The sequence below is a fragment of the Dreissena polymorpha genome, chromosome 3 (assembly GCF_020536995.1).
Source record: "Dreissena polymorpha isolate Duluth1 chromosome 3, UMN_Dpol_1.0, whole genome shotgun sequence".
NCBI lineage: Eukaryota > Metazoa > Mollusca > Bivalvia > Myida > Dreissenidae > Dreissena > Dreissena polymorpha.
The window spans coordinates 109,268,095-109,288,552 of NC_068357.1; the positions used below are offsets into that span (position 1 = coordinate 109,268,095).

At 34.8% G+C, this 20,458-nt stretch overlaps 1 protein-coding gene across 2 annotated transcripts; it reads left to right on the forward strand.

Annotated features, from left to right (window-relative positions):
* The first annotated feature begins 949 nt into the window (after positions 1–949).
* On the forward strand, positions 950–19,076 carry LOC127870967 (putative tyrosinase-like protein tyr-3). 2 transcript variants are annotated; one of them, XM_052413566.1, is made up of 7 exons: positions 950–989; positions 11,732–11,810; positions 12,363–12,484; positions 13,428–13,534; positions 14,234–14,355; positions 16,876–17,021; positions 18,401–19,076. In XM_052413566.1, exons 1-7 carry the CDS (start codon positions 981–983, stop codon positions 18,914–18,916), a joined length of 1,101 nt encoding a protein of 366 aa, XP_052269526.1. In that variant the 5' UTR covers positions 950–980; the 3' UTR covers positions 18,917–19,076. The 2 variants fall into 2 exon arrangements, with proteins under 2 accessions (XP_052269526.1, XP_052269527.1); XM_052413567.1 differs by lacking the exon at positions 950–989 and adding an exon at positions 10,512–11,570.
* The last annotated feature ends 1,382 nt before the right edge of the window (positions 19,077–20,458 follow it).

Genomic DNA, 20,458 nt, shown 5'->3' on the forward strand with positions numbered 1-20,458 from the left:
TTTATAATTTTCAGGTTTTTAAATCGTCAAAAAATGCATATAATGTCTATATTAGAGCATGGTAAATGTTCAGTATTACTGTTTCCTCACAAATATAATACTAAATCGAAAATTTGCGAATCTGAAACAACTTTTTTAAATTTTGTCAATTTACTAAAACGTGAAAAGGCCCCTTTAAGAACATGTAAGGATTGTAACGTGAAGTTTAAATAAAAAATGCAAGAAATGTTACATACATACGCGCTCCCAGCGGTCTAAGCCTCGCAACATAAACTTCTCTCTATTCAAAGCTAACCTAGTATTCTCTATTTATCCTACAGCTAAATGATTGTATGTAACAAAATAATACTTATTGGATAAAGAAAAGGTTTATCCCACACCTTACCTATATCCACAGGCTGTACTTTTTTGGCCTTTCACCTCTGTTTGAAGGCAATGAAGTCTTGTGCTCGATTTAAATAGTAAAAATGTATCAAGATACTTAGTGAGCATTGCATTTACCAAAAAAAGGAAAATGTCTTTTTCCTTGCTATTTTATTAAATTGTTATCAATGACAATAATCATAACAATGAAATAAATAAATATAAATAAATCACTATTAAATGTGTTATTTTCAAATCAATATACCAAATATAAATAAAAGCCGTAATTTATAAATCCACATGTAGCGTTTTTTTTAAATTAGTTAAGGTAAAAATATAAATACTGAACTAAACAGGGAGTTGACCTAGTGTCTCCCGCGTGCTAGTCAGACACTCTTACCGCGACTCAAAGAAGCTAACACAACTCTTTGTATGTTAGAAGAAACCTTATTTATTACACAGCAAGACCTTATTTTACTACACAGCTTACGAAATCACTTGATTGCGACATTCATGTCCAGGACGCGAACGTCTGCATTTGGTACGAGTGTGTGTTTTTACGATGGATTATCATAGATAATGTGAATAAAAGTGTTGGAATATATGGACATTACTCAATGAAACCGGTGAGACTGAATTATCGATTTCTTTAAATGTCGAATGTACTCGAATAAACGCGATGTTTTGTTGAACAATTGACGGATTAAGAAAAGTGTCAGTGCATTGTTCTTTAACTTTTCTAAAGAAATCGATGTTGACTTAAAAGGGTAATTTCTTTGATGAATCAGCCGATCAAAGAATGTCTATCCACAAAATATTGCCTGCTTTATATAGTGTTCCCTTCTTCCAAAATTGTATTAAACTTCGTAAACTTGCTATTTTGAATTGAACATTTATTTCAACACATTTTTCTAAATTTATATCAAATATGATGCCTAGCACAGTACAATTTGCTGCGCTCCACTGAAGTTTTGTTCTTAGTTTTAATTGAGTGTGTTCTATATTTTTTTGAATCCATTCTTATCAGATTTATTTTGTCAAAGTTTATTTTCAATCCACACTCTACAGCAAAATTATGTAATACATGCAAAACAGGATTAAGGGATATATAAGAAACATCTAACAAAAGAGAGGTGTCATCTGCAAATTGAGATGACCTGTATGCAACATTTTCTATTTGTATTCCTTTTGTGTTTTGGGTGTTTTGAATTACAATAGCTAAATGCACTTAAAATAAAGATGTCGTAGGCTTAGTTCAAAATGGTAATAATTGACATTTTTTTACAATTTACTTGTTTGCATATTTTGTATTATAATGTCAATAATTATAGTCAGAAAAACCTATTAAAGCTAAATTCTGATTAAAAAAAACAAACAAAAACCATCAATTGTCAAAAGGTCATATCAAAAAATGAAATTATTTTCATTGCAAAATGATCGTATGTGCAGTTGCAACCGTTTTGCTCTGAAAATGAATATAAACATTATAGTATAACGGCCCAAGTGTGTAGCATGTCAGACTGAGACATTGCCGTGATTTTTTGCCGAATATGGAACAGTTCTGGTACCAGCCCAATTGGGAAAATTGTGCGAGAAAAAACAAGAAATTGGGTAATTTCCTGTTGTGAAGTTTTCATGTTGGGAAATTAGTTTATTTGATTTTTTGCTCCCAAATACTTGATAGGTAAACAATTGATAACTAAGTGTTGTCAATATTATATTTACTTAGTCATAGAGCTGCATAGTTAAACTAACTTATTAGGATTTCACAAGCAAATCTGGGACGATATTCAACACACATGCATAAACACGGGTTTCCCAAGGACTGACTCATTCCCTATGCAGCTTTGAAAATACAATTTAAAGTGTTGTCTTTCTCTTTTCAATTTTGATGTTGTGAATAAAAATATAAGTCTGTCAACATTTCAGGACTGGAACAAAACACGACACTGTGTTTGGCTTATCACTTGGTTGATGCAAGACAGCCCTATTAGATTATTCTATGCTTGAGAAGATGGTGACAAAATTCATAAGAGAAAATTCTAAAATGAATAGGAAAATTGATTGAAAGTTGTAAATGATCACCTTATAAATATGATCATCAATAAATACTACTTGAATACCCAGTTGAATAAGCTTACCGTTCATGTATTCCATAAACTAAATGTTCCTTAAGCAGAACAATTACATGACGATAAATTCGAAATTCAATGGATACCATTCCCATTAAAAAAATATATGAGCCTCTATGAGAAGGGTGCTACATGCATGTCTAGAAAGTATTGTTATCCCCACGCTTTTTGAAAAAAAGGTGGGGATATTGTGGTTATCTCCGCCGTCCGTCCGTCCGTCCGTCCGTCTGTCTGTCTGTCTGTCTGTCTGTCCGTCCGTCCTGGCCACTATCTCCTCCTACACTAAAAGCACTAGAACCTTAAACTTACACACATGGTAGCTATGAGCATATGTGCGACCCTGCACTATTTGGAATTTTGATCTGACCCCTGGGTCAAAAGTTATAGCGGTTGGGGTGGGGCCGCGTCAGAAATTATCACTCATTTTTTAGGTTATTTTACATTTACTTCTTTATTTCTACACCGATTCACTTCAAATTGATACTGGACCTCTCTTATGACAATACGGTCAATCTCAACCATGCATGGCCCCATTCCCAATCCTGGGGCGCCCCGCCCACCAAAAATTTCCATTTACTATAATTTTTTCATTTCTACACGGATTCACTTCAAATTGATACTGAACTTTTGTTATGACATTAGGGTCAATCTCAACTATGCATGGCCCCAATCCCAACCCTGGGGCGCCCGCCCACATAGGCCACACCCACCAAAAAATTCCATTTACTAATTTTTTTCATTTCTACACGGATTCACTTCAAATTGATACTGAAACTTCTCTTATGACATTAGGGTCAATCTCAACTATGCATGGCCCCATAACCAACCCTGGGGCCCCGCCCACATAGACCACACCCACCCAAAATTGCCTTTACTATAATTTCTTCATTTCTACACCGATTCACTTCAAATTGATATTGAACTTCTCTTATGACAATACAGTCAATCTCAACTATGCATGGCCCCATTACCAACCCTGGGGCGCCCCGCCCACATAGACCACACCCAGCCAAAATTGCCTTTTACTATAATTTCTTCATTTCTACACCGATTCACTTCAAATTGATACTGAACCTCTCTTATGACAATACGGTCAATCTCAACTATGCATGGCCCCATTACCAACCCTGGGGCCCCGCCCACATAGACCACACCCGCCCAAAATTGCGTTTTACTATAATTTCTTCATTTCTACACCGATTCACTTCAAATTGATACTGAACTTCTCTTATGACAATACGGTCAATCTCAACTATGCATGGCACAATTACCAACCCTGGGGCGCCCTGCCCACATATGTCACACCCACCCAAAATTGCCTTTTACTATAACTTCTTCATTTCTACACCAATTCACTTCTAATTGATGATGAACTTCTCTTATGACAATACGGTCAATCTCAGCTATGCATGGCACCATTACCAACCCTGGGGCACACCTAGGTCAAACATTCGGCGTGGGGATACGCGTCGGCCTCTGCCGCGCCATTTCTAGTTCTACATTAACATGTGCATTTTGCACAGGCTTATCAGGGACGACTCTTTCCTATATTATGGAATTGCTATTTGAAGAAAGTCTATTTCAAACACAAATCCAGTCTCGGTGTGAAATGTCGATCCTGATTAACCTGTGCGGACAGCATAGGCTAATCTGGGATGACACTGCATGCACAAACATTAAGCCCATGTTTTCTCAGTACACGGCTTACGCATACCTATGATGGAGTAGTCGTCCGAGCTGGGCTGGATGGCAGCAGACACAGTTAGAGGCCTAGCTGGGCTGGGTGGCAGCAGACACAGTGAGAGGCCTAGCCTTGCTCAGGTCTCTACCGGTACAGGCAATTAGGTCCAAAATCTCCACGTCATCATCATCTCAGGTCTCCACCGGTACAGGCAATTAGGTCCAGAATCTCCACGTCATCATCACCCAGGTCGCCACCGGCACAGGCAATTAGGTCCAGAATCTCCACGTCAGCATCATCCAAAACTGCACAGCAAAACATGATGTCTTTGTTGGAGACGTATTCTGAGAAAACTTGTCTAAATGCATGGCCATAAAGCTTTGTCCCAGATTAACCAGTGCTGTCTGCACAGGCTAATCAGGGATGACACTTTCTGCTTTTATGGAATTGTCCATTTATAGGAAATCTCTTCTTAACAAAGATTCTGTCTATGCATGAAGTGTTTTGCTGATTAGCCTGTGCAGATGAAATAAGCCCAGTTGTAACGGAAAAATACTAACTGTTAGTCAATACGGCTTGGTACAATATGCAAATTTGAATACAAAGACAATCAGAATATCTACTTGATGGTATGTAAATGTTGTAAAATACAATAAAATACAAATAATATAAACTGTGCAAGTCATATTCAAATGATGAAAGATGAAAACAGAACTCACAAGATAAATTTAAGTATGTTTCACTTTTCCTTGTCAGAATGAATTTAACATTTGTTACATGTCTTGGAAAAGGAACATTGCTCTAAAAAAATAGATCAGGGATGAGAATGAAAATTTCCAACAATCGTTCAATATATGTATTTGTTAGCCCACAATATATAGAACAATAATAATAATATAGAAAGTTACTGTTCCCCTAGCCCTGCCACTGCCCATGTTCTTGACATGTTCGGCACGGTGGTTGGGTGCGCGGGCTGGGGGGCTCCTCCATCTGGGGGTTGGGCTTCATCTCACTGGCCTGGCTGGAGCTGAAGCGGATCAGGGCGCCCTGGCGCTCACGGTCCCTCACACCTCTGTCATCTGCAGTAAGGGAACGAAGAGTACATTCTCAATAGTTATTGAACAAATTAAGTAAAGAGTTATTTTTGGAATATATTATTACAAAATGTTTTTATTTCTGATATAAAGTGCATACAATGTTATTAAACCAACTATATCAAATATAAGTACGAATGCGTTTTATAACGGCAAACATATATCTATCCCTGATAAAGAGTGCTTTTTTGTAGTCATTAAAAAACCCAAATCAACTGTTTTTTCAAACAGCAAAATTGTGTTTATTTCTAATAACCATTTGGCAAGAGTGATTTTATAATTAGATCATCTCAGGTTCTAATATAAAACATCAAATTTGTGTTTATCACTAAACAAATCATAACAAAACTTTTTTTTTTATTTCTAAGTGTTTGCTTTTCTTTCTTAAGTTTATCTGAGGTCACACCCCACTCTAGCATACCCATCTTTTGGAGGTTACGCAGCATGTGTATCAGGTAGAGGCGGTAGTCGGTCTCTGTGCGTGTGACGGGTTTCAACCGGAGGTCCAACTCCTTCAGGTTCATTGTGTACACACCTGTGTACTAACGCGAAAGGAATTGTGGGTAGCACTTCTTTTACGAGTGAAAAATGAAAGCGAAAGAAGGTCAGTTGATCGTGCTTCTGATAATCGCTTTTGGTCTTTATCGAGATTCAACGACAGCAGCAAAAGATTAATGAGCTATACTGAAGACATCCGCTAGCCGCTAACCCCCCCCCCCCCCCTTTCCGAAACCCATAAACTGTCCATTATGTTATACAAAATAACAACAAAACAAAAACAAGTGAAATTGTATATAGAAAATAGACGACAAATTTTGGGGTTTTAGGGTGGCTGGTGTGGGGGGGGCGTAACAGTATAGCAGCGTAGTGTCTGTGATTGTATCATGGGACCTCACTGTATCGCGGTACTTGTCGAAAATCAATTACTAATTTGCAAAAATGCTGATTTAATACCTCAAGTTGTTTTGATTCATCACTCAAAAAATCATTACTTCACAAAACAATCACATTTATTTCACTTTGGTGTGAGAACTATTGACGTATAAGAAAAAAGGTCAAAACGTCCATAAAATCTAGGTCACTCCATTATATCGCACTAATGTTACAAAAGAAAAAATTTGGTATGGAGGGCAACAATTGACATAAAAAAACTATTGGGTACATAACATAGTATTTTATCAGTATAAACAACTTCAAATAAAAAAAATGAAAATTAGAAAATTAATCAGTTTTAACTTTTACACAATAATTTGAACCTTAAATTAACCTTAAAATTAGACCCATTTTTACATCTGCTTCTTACTGCTTTGATTTTAAGATAATTGTTGATATTGCATTTGTTATGTTGTAACATAGGGGCGCAGCAAAATACATTTTAACTCGAAAAATAAAACATTATGTCACAATTAATACAAATGCTCCAGACAAAAATGTTGTTTGAATGAGGATACGCGAGAAAAAATGCACAGCCAATAGTTGTTATTCGGAACGCTCCAGTCTGGGTTTTTGATATCTGAGCGCGCGCGGTAGGTACAAACAAAAGCTGACTAGCATATTTTAAAAGAGAATGAATCAATGATTTCTTTTATCGATGAATAGTAAACACAACTTTTTCTGCTCATACGTTCTTTAGAGTTGATAGAAATACCATGATTTAATCATTTTTATTGAACAGAACAGAACAGAAAGTTTATTCATATAACTTGAACATTTCCAGTTCATCGTTACATCGATGAACTAATCTCGAACGTGTTTAATTGGTAAGAATACTATGTAACACGATATAATGCTGCATGTACATGTAAACAGCTTCGGTCAGGTAACTATGTCATTGCATATACTGGGCACAGGTCTGGGCTTACAGTTTTAATGGGAGTATGTAAACAAAACTACCAAGACATTGTCTCCATCGTATATATATTATACTATTCAAATATATTTAAAATCATATACATGTAGACAAGTACCAAACAACAAAAACCTTACTATCTTCAGTCCATTCGTTGTACAAGAATTAATATATCGTTCCATATCAGTTGGATATTAATATTATGTATATTGATATAGATCTATTGTGATGCTTTTCTTTAATCTTATCTGAAAAGTAAAGAAAATTATTCGCAAGAGACTAAGACCTTAAGATTAGAAGGCACATCACTAACGAGCTTTACCATACATTACTTATATTTGCTATATCTATAAAGCATGCCGAAAAAAACAAGAACATGAAAAATGTTTTTCAGAAGAAATATTGCATATGTCAGACCGTTTGTATAGGTCCCTTCATTACCAGACAGCTGACAAAGACTGTTTTCATGTATTTTAAGGATGTTAGGTACTGGATCCATTCGTATAGGTGGCTGTACATCTGAACAGTGTACTTTAATCCTGTATTAAACGTGTATACCAGTGTTAGATTTGTTATGTGTAATTATTATTAATAATAGTAATAGTAATAACAACAAAAGACTCGAATTTTGACATTTCCTAAAAGAAACACCTCTGTCGTTTAAATACTTATTATCCACTGAATGGGAAGCTAAACGGATATCGACGTTACTGGTCATTACTGTATTAATTACAATGTCTGTACCTCCCTTTTAAAAGTTTCTTTAGCGGAAGAGTGTTTCATTTCTAGCATTAAAGAGATTGACTTGAAACTTTAATGACAGATAACAGTGAGGCATACTTTAAAGTGCAATTACACTACATTTTTTTTATTAGTTAGAGTTAATGCTCTTTGTTTAAAATTAAAATTACTTAAGCTGAACATAACTCCCTTTGTTCCAAAATAAATTTAATAATCACTAGTATATTACTCAAAGGGGCAATATAATGAATAGTAGACTATAGAAGACTACACGAACATATGTCGGAACATTTTAAAACCATATCGAAAGATCTGTCAGTTCATGTTAATTATCATTGGAGCGACATCTTGGACCTCCTTTCCAACGATATCAGTTGTGAATTTACAATCAAGCTTGAGGTTGGTTTTACAATATGAAATGATCGAAAAAAGAGTGTGCAAATCAAACTGTGTATTTGTTTGGTCAATTAAACGCAAATTTGTATTTTAAAGTAATTTTGATAAGTGATCACACACACACATATATATATATATATATATATATATATATATATATATATATATATATATATATATATATATATATATATATATATATATCCGTTTTAAGCGATATCTTGTAGACAGCAAAAATACACGTTTCTATACGCGCACCATGTCACAGCAAAAAGATTTTGAAATAAAATGTTTGGCTCACCAAAAATCAAAACGACATATTTTAAAGAAATAAAAATATAATATGTCTATAGTTAGTTTAACTGTCTTTTCAATTAGTTTGCAGATATTTACCTACCGGGTTACATTAAATATGAACAATGATTACTTCTTTGAACAGGTCATCGTAATTCTGCAAAACAGGTTCACACCTCGGCTATTGTAACATGTTGTAAAATAAAACAACACCTTATAAACGCAAATAGAATGTACTTCAGTCACTATACGTATCTTTCTCATATACAATTATACATATTGATTGGTGGTTGATTAGTTAAACATACTATTGGAACAGTTGCGCAGCCTGCCGGTATTCCCATTTGGGTTGACACTAAAGGATATGCAATCAAGGGGTCTTGTGTTGTGTGTGCTCGTGTTATGTGTGGCAGTTAAGAGTACAAGCAGAAATGCGAGTACTAGGGATATTGATGGTGAATTAAATGCAAATTTGGAAACAGAAGATGACGAGTATTCAACGGTAGGCGTTTGATCTACGAGCTAGCTATACAAATGAAAACGTAGCATTACGTTTGGTTCTTTGAAGGCTTTTGAATAACTTTCAAACCAGTCATGGTGGCGAAAAAAATGTCAATACATCTCATATATATCCAAGTACATGCACAATTAAGTACGTTATTCCAGATTTTGAATTTACCGGTGTGGGTTAACTTGTGAGTTTGTAGATTGCTGTTTTATTTGGTATCCTTCAACGCATTGGACATAATAAATTCATACTTTGAGGTAGCACCAATACGTTACCTGTCGTATAACAGAGACATGCTGTCTGGTTGTAAGCGTTATTTTCAACAAGCTGTTAACTCAAGCTTGGATGATGTCGACGTGAACGATTTAACATTTTACATACGATTAATTGACTACATTCTATGCAAGCTCATGATAAAATCACTCATTCGTGACGATTGGACGCTTTAGCACGTGGTGCAGCTGGGTTTCCATATTTTTGCACATTGAGATGATGAAACGCGATTGAATTCTATTTTTATTTCAATTTAATTATTTTAGGTTGGTTCTTATACAAGGAAAACATAAAATTAATGGTGTCGTCCCGATTGTCCCACATTTAGAAATTCAATACACCGTACAAATAGGTGTGAAGAGGCGTAAGATGGGTAATACAAGTGTAAAAAATATCATGTCTAGGATTTATTATGATTAACTACGATCAAAGTATAAAACGATAATTATCTATTGTTTGTCTGCTGTAACATAAATACAATTTAAATTTAAAAAAAATAAGATAAATAAAAACTGTTATTTTATATAATTAAATAACAGTTGAACATCTCAAACATGCATTAATATATATCCATGCGTTATCAATAAATTAACCTAACTTCACTTTTTTCAAAATTCCACGTTATTTATTTACTAATAAACACGAAGGGATGAGCATTTTGCTTGACGGATTCAGATTTGTATTTTAATATGTATACTTGTATACTCATTGATCTTATAACAGTGTTACTTATAACTAAGTAGTGTTAGTATGCCATTCGAATTAAAGTATACAGAATCTTTATTCAGAGGGGAGATTAAATAACGGATTGAATGATTGATGCTTTGAATCGAAATATTAAGATTAAATGGAGATTGTTAAATAAACAAATTACCTGAGATTGTTTGATTTTTTAATACATTCATATTTCATTTTTATAGGTATTAATTCGATTGGTGATTAAATATAAAATGTTAATAAAGTGTGTCTATATTCCCTCTATTGGAAGAAAATAAAAATAAAATATTTATCGAGAAACACTTTTGTGTTTATGTTTTGTTAATTTAATCAAATAAATACACGAAATAAATACCCCTTTTCGAGCCCCAGATATGCGACTTACCTGTATGTTCCGTTATCGATATTTTACTCTTAAAATAAAAATGTGGGACAATCGGGAGTAAACCAAATTAATTTACAAAACAATATAGCTCTTATGAATATTCAGGAGCGCAATCGCGCACTTTGCATCTTACAGGCTACCTTTCCCACTTGCTAAAGCGTCCGATCGTCACGAATGAATGATTTTATCGTAAGCTTGCACATATTGTAGTCAAAGTGATCACACGTGTAATTTTAAATAAAAATATTTACTAATTACATTAGATATTTTAGTTTTAAAAATGTTTCGTTAGAAAAATCCCCAAGTGTAGTAAAAGGCGATATACATGTTATTCCAATTTAATTTCAATTTCATAATTCTGGGTAAGTTTTTACACAAGAAAAACATAACATTTATGAATGAAAAACAATATTGCTCGTTTGAATATTCAGGAGCGAAACGGCTCAATCGGCATGTTGCAAGCCGGTCAGTTCTTAAGGCTCGATTGGTCATTGTCGGCTCGGGTCCTACTTACATGTACCCCGGGTACTCTTAAGCATACTTACATGTACCCCGGGTACGGTAAATATATTTACACGTACCCGGGAATTTTTCATGCTTAATCTGGCGTTGTCGATGTTTCAAATATCTAAAATATTTTTTTTAATTAATTATGTTTACATTTATGTCATTTTTCTGTTTAATGGCCTCTATATTATCGAATCTTATACTCAAAAAGCATGTTGATGCAGTTTTTTTAACATGAGAAGTTTGTTAAAGATACAAAATATCGTTTTACGGTAATCAGTAGCGCGTTTTACGACATCTGATTTTGGGCGGGAATACAACTCGGGTAGAGTCTAATATCGACCAGGTACGTGTGAGTATATTTATCGTACCCGGGGTACATGTAAGTAGTACAAGTCGACAGTGACCAATCGAGCGTTATTAAGACTTGTAAGTTTATGCGCTTTACTTCTCACTTTGTTATTATTTAACGTTATACGAGTTTTCGAATTTTACTTTTTAAGTGACGTTTTGAATATTTTAAGTTTTATATTTTATTGTTTTTCAAGTTCAATTAAATTTTCAGGAATTATCAGATATGTGTTGAATTATTCTTGGTCCAAATTTCAACACAAGGCGTTCAAAAATAAGGTAGCTATATTGATATGATTAAGTGATGCGTTAGAAAGTCTCCAAGTATATACAGCTTGCTATATATCTGAATGTAAACAATCATTTTAATTGTGTGTAAAATGCAGAGTTCAAATCTAAAATAACACTTACAATGCCTGTCGTGTTGGTTATTTTGTTAGGCACCAGATGTTTATCTGATTGGAGAAAAATGTTTCAACGGCGCGGGACCAGACGCACAGCTGCTCACATCTGAAGAATGTATGTGACAACGCGTAATTTGAAAAACCGGGCTTAATGCATGTGCGTAAAGTGTCGTCCCAGATAAGCATGTGCCGTCCGCACAGGCTAATAAGCAACACTTTCCGCGCAAACTGGACATTGATTTAGAAGAGATTTCTTCTTAACTAAAAATACCATAATTCACTGATTAGACTTGAACGACACTTTACGCACATACATTAAGCCAGATTTGTCCATAGCGGGGCGTATGTATACGTTTTATTTAAATATTTTTGTTCTGAATTAAAAAAACTCGCAACATTTATATTGCGAGTGATGTAATGTTAAGATATGCCAGTGCTAGTGGCGTGTGTTTCTCTTGTTTGAATTGTGGGGGAAATGTAGAAAACCGCTGAACAATATAATTATATAACAAAACATAAATTATTATGTATTCATTTAAATGCAATTATCATACGGGTAGAGTTGTACTTTCATTTATCACCAATCTCTTAACGCTTACAGTATTTAACTTAAATGCAAGTGTTTGAAGGTACAACGTTATATGAAACCTCTTACTTATTTTCCTAGTTAACGGAACAGCGCCCGCAATTCGGCTTCCGCTCACCGGATATAGGACTAGGCAGGAGTATCGAACCCTCTCGGTATCCCAAAGGAAACGGTTCCACAAGGCGATGAATGGGCTCTATAAGGTGATTTACCAGGCTTGATGTCAAACTTGATTGTGCACAATGAGGATTCATTTTATATTTGATTTAATAAATGTATTACGAGAACTCACATTATAACGTGTAATACGGAAAAGTAGTGGAGAATACCAGTGAATGGCAAACAGATTATTTCGCTATAGGTCGAGTAAAATAGTAAGATTTGATAATTTTGCTCTTTGCTTTATCATTATGATCTAAATATGTTTTCTTAAGTAAAATATATATAAGCTAATAAAGGAAATATAGCAATAGGACACGACACATGAACCAAGTTACTTTTTCCCACGACAGCAATTTGCGAAAATTGTGAAGCTATTTTGCGGCTTTTTCATGACGATAATTTGCACAACTTGTATAACTCTGACGAAAATCTTGCTGATAAGACTCATTGTGCCAAATTGTACTTAGCGGCAGATTTCCTCGATAAAGTTCTGATTAACTTGATGAACGTAAAACGTAAACGTATGTTGGACATATTTTCTGTGGCTAATTTAAATTTGCTAAGCGGCGCCCATCTTGGGTAATTTTTTGTTTGTTTTAAATACTTTTTTAGTGTTTATAGTATTTATAAATTTGTGAAAGGCGCCAATCTTGTGTATTTTATTTGTTTTATAACGTTTTAAATACTGCACATCACATAAAATTATGTTGACAATTGAATGCTACGTTTTATGTTATATTTCATGTTAACATTTCTACGCCATTTTACTATTGTAATAATTTTTATTTATTTAAAAATTCGTTTGAATACTTCATGACCCAAAATATATAATTTTTACTACTTTTTGTTACGTGTTTCCTTCGAAGATTGCATGATTATACGTGAGCACAACTTGATCAATAATAAACATATAATTACTATACGATTTATTTATTACAGCATGTCTTTTTATTGCTATTGCCCCAACCCGGCTTGCTGTTACAGGACGGCACTTATAGGTGTTTCGCTCGGGTCCACCGGCGGGGAATGTCGCAAGGCAGCACACACGCAGGATACGCCTTCCTCCCCTGGCATCGGGCATTCATAGCGCTGTGTGATATTTAATTTAAACATGTTTATTTAGTCTTTATTTCCGTGTGCTTAAAGAGAAACTCTCGTAACTAGTTTCTAAGAAAAAAAAGGAATTTAATTTTTGATGAACGCTGATGAGATTGAATGTAATTCAATGGGAAAACTTGGCTTAATGCATGCGCATACAATTTCATCCCAGATAAGCCTGAATATTCAGGGACGACAATTTCCGCCTACACGTGATATTACAATTAAAGCGAAGTGTCGTCGTTGATAAGCCAAACTTGACTGCACATGATAATCTGTGACATAAAAAATCCGCACATGCATTAATGCCCGTTTTCATAGAATGAGGCTCATATCTGAATGACTGTATCCGTCTCTTCGCATAAATCTTTATCGGCAAAAGGCATTGAGGAATATCCTGTGTCATGCCGTATGTAAGAGAGAACCTGTAGATAAGTATTATGTTGTATCTAATCTATGATGTTTTAATGAGATCTGATGGTGTTTTGAAGCTCATCGTGCATGCATTCCATTTCCGAACTTTAAGTTTGCATGTACTACTGCCCCGAGTTAAAGATGATATATTAATAAATATAAGCTTTAATTTATTGTCACTGTTATTATTTGATAATAGGAAATTAATTAATTATCAATTACTGGACTTGTTATTATTGTTATATAAAGATTGAATTCATCTGTGTTCCTGATTGAAGCTTTGAGGACGCGCTCCGCCTGAAGGACCGGGATGTTAGCCTTCCCTACTGGGACAGCAGTTTGGATGGCAACATGGCCAACGAAAGCAAGTACTCCGTCATGTGGGACAACGCGCACATGGGTATGGGAAACTATCGGTATCTATAGCAAGCGAAGTGCACATTATTGTTTTAAACCACGGTTTAACCGTTAACTATATAGTTAAGAGACTTTGAATAATTCCTTAAACCCGCTGTTCAAAGTGCGTCTTAAAATAGATACAAATCTATTATCTACATAATTCAGAGACAACCAATTAACGAAGCTTAAACCACAATTAGAAGGCAAATGCCACGATTTCATTGGTCTATCCTTAACTATAGAGTTAAGAGACTTTGAAACGCGGATCAAAGTCTTGAACCCGGGTTTGAGGAATTATTGTGAAAACGGCAGTTTGAACCCGGGTTCAAAGTTTCATAACTATATAGTTAACTGTTAAACTGTGGTTTAAGACAATATTGTGCACTTCGCTTGCCATAGGTATCAATAGAACTCGTAGTGTGTTTTATTATCTGTGTAGTTCGCAGTGCGGACACTGTCTCATATAATGGTGTCTTGTTCTGAGAAAACCGGGCATAATGCATGTGCGTTAAGTGTCGTCCCAGATTAGCCTGTGCAGTCCGCACAGGCTAATTAGGAACGACACTTTCCGCCTACACTTGATTTTCGGTAAGGAGGGACTTCCTTGAAACTAAAAATACCATAAAAGCGGAAAGTGTCGTCCCTGAATAGCCTGTGCGGACTGCACAGGCTAATCTGGGATGACACTTTACGCACATGCATTATGCCCAGTTTTATCAGAACACGGCACATATGTATGTCAGATGAAACGGAATAACCTTCCAGACAGGATACAATATGGAAAATCGGCGATAATTGATCTTCCAAACAAGATACAATGTGGAAAATCAGCGATCAGGGATTAATCCAAACTCAATCAAATCGTGTCGCTTACTATCATCTCAAAATGACAGTACACTTTGGAAAAGTGACCATTATAAAGATAATTGATGGAATAGCAAAATTATAAATCGTGGGTATAGTGTGACTATTTGGGGAAGACAATCAATTGTAAACATAACCTTAAAAATGGAGAAAACATTCTAAAGTCGTTCCAGTTGTGTCGCGTTTGACTTAAATATTCCAATAATTTTATTCATTTTTTTCTTGATTTAAAAATTGGTGAAACTCTTTGAAATATTTAATATTTGTTATCTTTTGACATTTTTTCACAAGTTTGAACATATATAATCCTAAATTGTAAGTTTTGTATCATACACATAAGTCGTCGTTTATGAATCTTTGACATTATTGTTTGACAATTTCATATTTTCAAACCGTGAACATGTGCTTTACAAATGTCACTTAATTCGGTAAATATATGTAAAGACTTTGACATGCAACCTTTGACATAACTTTCTCTCTTCGTAATAGTATTCTTCCTGTATTAATTAATTATTCATGAGTATGCAAGTTTGCTATCCATCAAGTTTTCTATAATATTCACGGCAGTAAACACGCTAAGGACTGGATGTTTTGAAATTTCAAGCATAATTCTTCACGGTGATTAGATTTTATATGATTGATCAACATATTTCGAATTATTGTAAACATCTTGCATGTAGTGCAATTAAGCGATTAATTAAACCACAAATGTACAGAAACATACAATAACAAACCATTTGAAAACTTGGAGACCTATATAAGTTGTGCCTTTGTGGAGTTTTTGAAAAAGCAAATTGATGTTTTTGTGTACGAAAAAATGTCCACCAGATTGATACGTTAATGACACCAAACAATTGCGCTCAACATATACTAGTTTGTAAATGCACAAACACAATGGCCTCTTGCGGATCCAATAGTTACTCTAGTATTTTTCCAAAAGAGATGGAGCCAGTGCCAATGAGGTGGCGCTAAGGACAGAAGGTGGCGCTAAGGACAGAAGGTGGCGCCAATTCACAATATAGTAATCATCACATGACTTACATTTGATAGATAATGTTCCTTTTCACATTCCCTTTTTTTCAACGTAAATACGTAAACCCAAATCTGTACAAAACACGTACACACTCCATTAAACAAAATCAAGATGTAAATAATACTACTAAATATATAAGTAACCAAATAAATTAAGATGTCGGCAGCCTGAATAAAACATATTGTACGATAAAAACCCAAAATATCTAATTCTCAATAAATCCAATAACAAACTTCTCTAAGCTCCCAAAATATTCCTTCTACAAACAATGTTTAAATTAATGTAATTCCTAAAATAATCAAAAGATGTTATTTCTGTTGAAAACGATGAGATTTGCCCCATATCCAAATGCTTAATTCACTAAAAGGCAAAGGTGAACAAATCTTAATTGGAATTAAACATGCCGTTTTTCCCCCACTTACATCTAAAAATTAGGATAACTCGGTCGGATAATCACGTTACTTTCCATTCTAAAAAAATTCTGCGCATTTTTAAACATCCGGTTCTTAGCGCCACCTCAGAAGTAACATTTGCTCATTTATTAATGCATAGCCAAAAAGAGGTGGCGCCCGTCATTAGCGTCCGTGTTTTTTAGATCTACGGACTTATAAAAGGACTTTTCAGGGACCGGCAGGGGCGAGGTCAATGAGGGCCCCTTTGCTGGCTGGCAGACGGTGAAGGGTAATCTTACCCGGAACGTGGGCCGAGGAAAAGGGAAGCTGGCCAGACAAGACAGTATCAATTATCTGCTCACTCTCTGCAGCTTTGACGTAAGTAATAAAATAAGAAATATCCCCTTTGATTCTCTATTCCAAATTTCATCTGTCTTACACATTATGGAAAATCTTTCGTGAATAATTCTTTCTGATCTGTGTAGATACCATATACATACATTTTATGTTACACTCCGTATGATGATTTACAGGCATGTAGATACCATATACATACATGTTGTGTTACACTGCGTATGATGATTTACAGGCATGTTGTGTTACACTGCGTATGATGATTTACAGGCGTGTAGATACCATATACATACATGTTGTGTTACACTGCGTATGATGATTTACAGGCATGTTTGCACAATGGTACTATTCTATATGGCAACTTAATATTACTTAATAGAATGCGCAAGAAGGCTTTCGTTTACAAACGATGAACTGAATGTAATTCATACTTATCTGCATGTTTTGATAGTTGTTTTTCAAATAAGATAAGTTTAATAAGTATATGCAGCATATTTAAGTCTCAACTACAGCATGGTTAAATAATATTCAATTCTCGAAAACGTCGGCACCCTAACAAATGAAGCTGAAACTAAAAATGTGTGCTGCTAATTAAAGTAGTGTGTCTAGTTTTTCAATCGTGGAATCAACCAAGAATATTCAAAAGTTCAAATGTTGCATTTTCCTTCAGTATTTTTTCTGGTTTTTAAGTGATACAAAAAGTACTAAGATTCGCTTTATTTCACTTGTAAAACCTCATAGACTTCCCTAAATGCATATATAATGCATCTATTTTTTTTTAAATAAATACCAAATACATTTTACTTGATCAATATTTATGTTAAGAAGATCGAAATCTATGCATAATCAATGTGTCAAAAAAAGATTGAGGTAAACTTGAAATGTCTGAGAATCCTTAATTATTCGATAAATTTTCCGTAAACTTTAATTATTTGTGCAGCAAACAATTACAATATACAATATGCAAATAACAACCGGAAAATCAAAATGTCGTATAACATTCATTAATTGTATAGTGTTTTATAGCTCGTCTAGTATTGTAGTGTAGAAGGAATATAACTTAACTATAAATTACGGAATCCTGATAGTTCCATTTATAAACTCGCCCTTCTTTCATCAAGGGCGACACACGACGCACGATATTTTGCACGACGGTCGCGGCGACGCACAATATTTTGCGCGACAGACGCGGCGTCGCACGATATTTTGCACGACCGTCGCGGCGACGAACGATATATTTAACACGATATATCGCCTTTTGGGCTACCTACATCGTGCGTTGATGAAAGAAGGGCGAGATTATGGATGGCACTATCCGGATTCCGTAATTAATGGGTTGCTTGTTAAAAGTGATAAATGTGCGTGTTATATGAGCATTTATAAGCTTATTTGAATTCTTGCAGAAGTTTAGTAAAGAATTGGAGAAAATTCATAATGGCATTCATAAGTGGTTAGGAGGGGCTATGAAAGGCAGCCTGGCCGCGTTTGACCCCCTATTCTACATGCACCACGCCTTCATCGACGTCATCTGGGAAAAGTTCCGACAGCGACAGCGCGCCACCTGTGGAGTGGATCCGGCATCCGACTACCCGCCTGCGCCTGTAGACTCAGGGGCACACGCGGCGGAATATTACATGTTCGGGATGCGCTTTTTCAAGAACATAGACGGCATGGCCGATTACTGGATCAACAATTGGTATAACTATACGGACACACCCATGTGCGCGAATAATTGCAGCGACAGCCCGGACCTATATTGCGACAAAGACATAAACATGTGTGCGTCGCGATCGCATGTTAGTTTTGGCGATGATGGTATTGTGACGGATGACGGTGGTTATAATAAGACGGGTGGCGATGAGACAGGGACTCACTTGCGCGATGTGCCCCCAACGGAAGTCATCGCAGCGGATGGATGACGACGAGATGAGATGTCGATCATCAGAGTCATATTTAAAGTGTTTTATTAAAGACATATCGAATATCTCAAATAAGTGCTTTCAATTTTCTTATCAGCCAATGCATAATTGATTCATTAACACCACAATTATTTATTCACCAACAAGTTGTGTAACCACCATTTATAATTGTAATGATCTGTTGTATAAGTCTGAATAAAAATGTCTGTTTTGATATATTGGTAACCACTGCTGTTAATTGTAATTAAACATTTGTAACCAGCACTGTTAATTGAAAATGCACATTTTTTTATTTTTATCGAATTAATTGGATGATATTGAATACGCTTTTCAGTAACAACTTGTAATTATATGGTTTTTGAACAACCAAACTGTCTTCATATTATAGGGACATACAAATGTTTCAAATAACAAACACTTTTCTAACCAAGCGAAGGTTGGTTGGCAAAATTAATGTTTTCCGTCAAATTTCAAAATTTGTTAAGTTTAATCTTTTACATAAACGTACAATACGTTAAAATTCTTATTACAATTATCATTCAAATAACGACACTTACCCAATAAGTGAATACAAGCAGTAAATCATAGCGTGCGATAACTTAGGAATCAAATGTTTTACAAATGTGGAACTCTCTCTGTCTATTTACTTTCTTCATACTTTGGCGGTAAATCAATTGTTATTTTATGACGAAGGCACAACTTAAATAATACATTACTTTTGTTTGAAAGAAAATAGCGACGTGTGAAATTTCTGCTTAATTATTTACTTAATTCTCGCTAAACGCGATGCGTTGTATTCGAATTATGTTGTCGGATTGTTAAAACACATTTTAATATCTCATTAAATGTAAATGTGTTAGTAATGAGCTATTGTGATCACCATATGTGTGGCGTCCGTCGTCTTATAGAATCAGGGTCACGTGAATTAAAAAACTAAGTCATCGGGTCAAATAAAAAACACAAACTTTGATATCACTTCAGGAAAACTCACGTATGCCTCTAAATTTTCGGAAACCTGTAGTATTTGAATATTGTTCGTATCCAAGGTTTCTTTTCCAACGACTATACTTTCTTTTTCTGTATCTTCAATAAATAATTTAAGATTATATCTTTTAAGCTAAGAACGAGTGAAAATAAATAATAAAATATATTTGGCTATCATTCCCAATTTAAAAAACGTCTTTTAAACAAAGATTTACTTAAATTACATCCATTTGCCTTTCACGTTTTGGTAAAAGTTTACCAACAAAAAATACTTGATTTACAAATTTTTATTGAAGTTATTATATTTGCAAGGAAACAGTCATACTGAATATTTACCATTGTTTGCATTATAAAACTTTACAAACGCGGAACGATTGAATAATTGTGAGAGTTCTGTGGTTATCGTTACATTTTGTGACATTAAGAGTTAAATTATTGTGTTATATATCTCACACAAATGGCCTGATAAAAAAGTGCTAATAAAGTAATCGTTTAACAAGTTATCGCATCCATAAGCTGTATTGCGTTTCCGCGATTCGATGGCATTTATGATTTCTT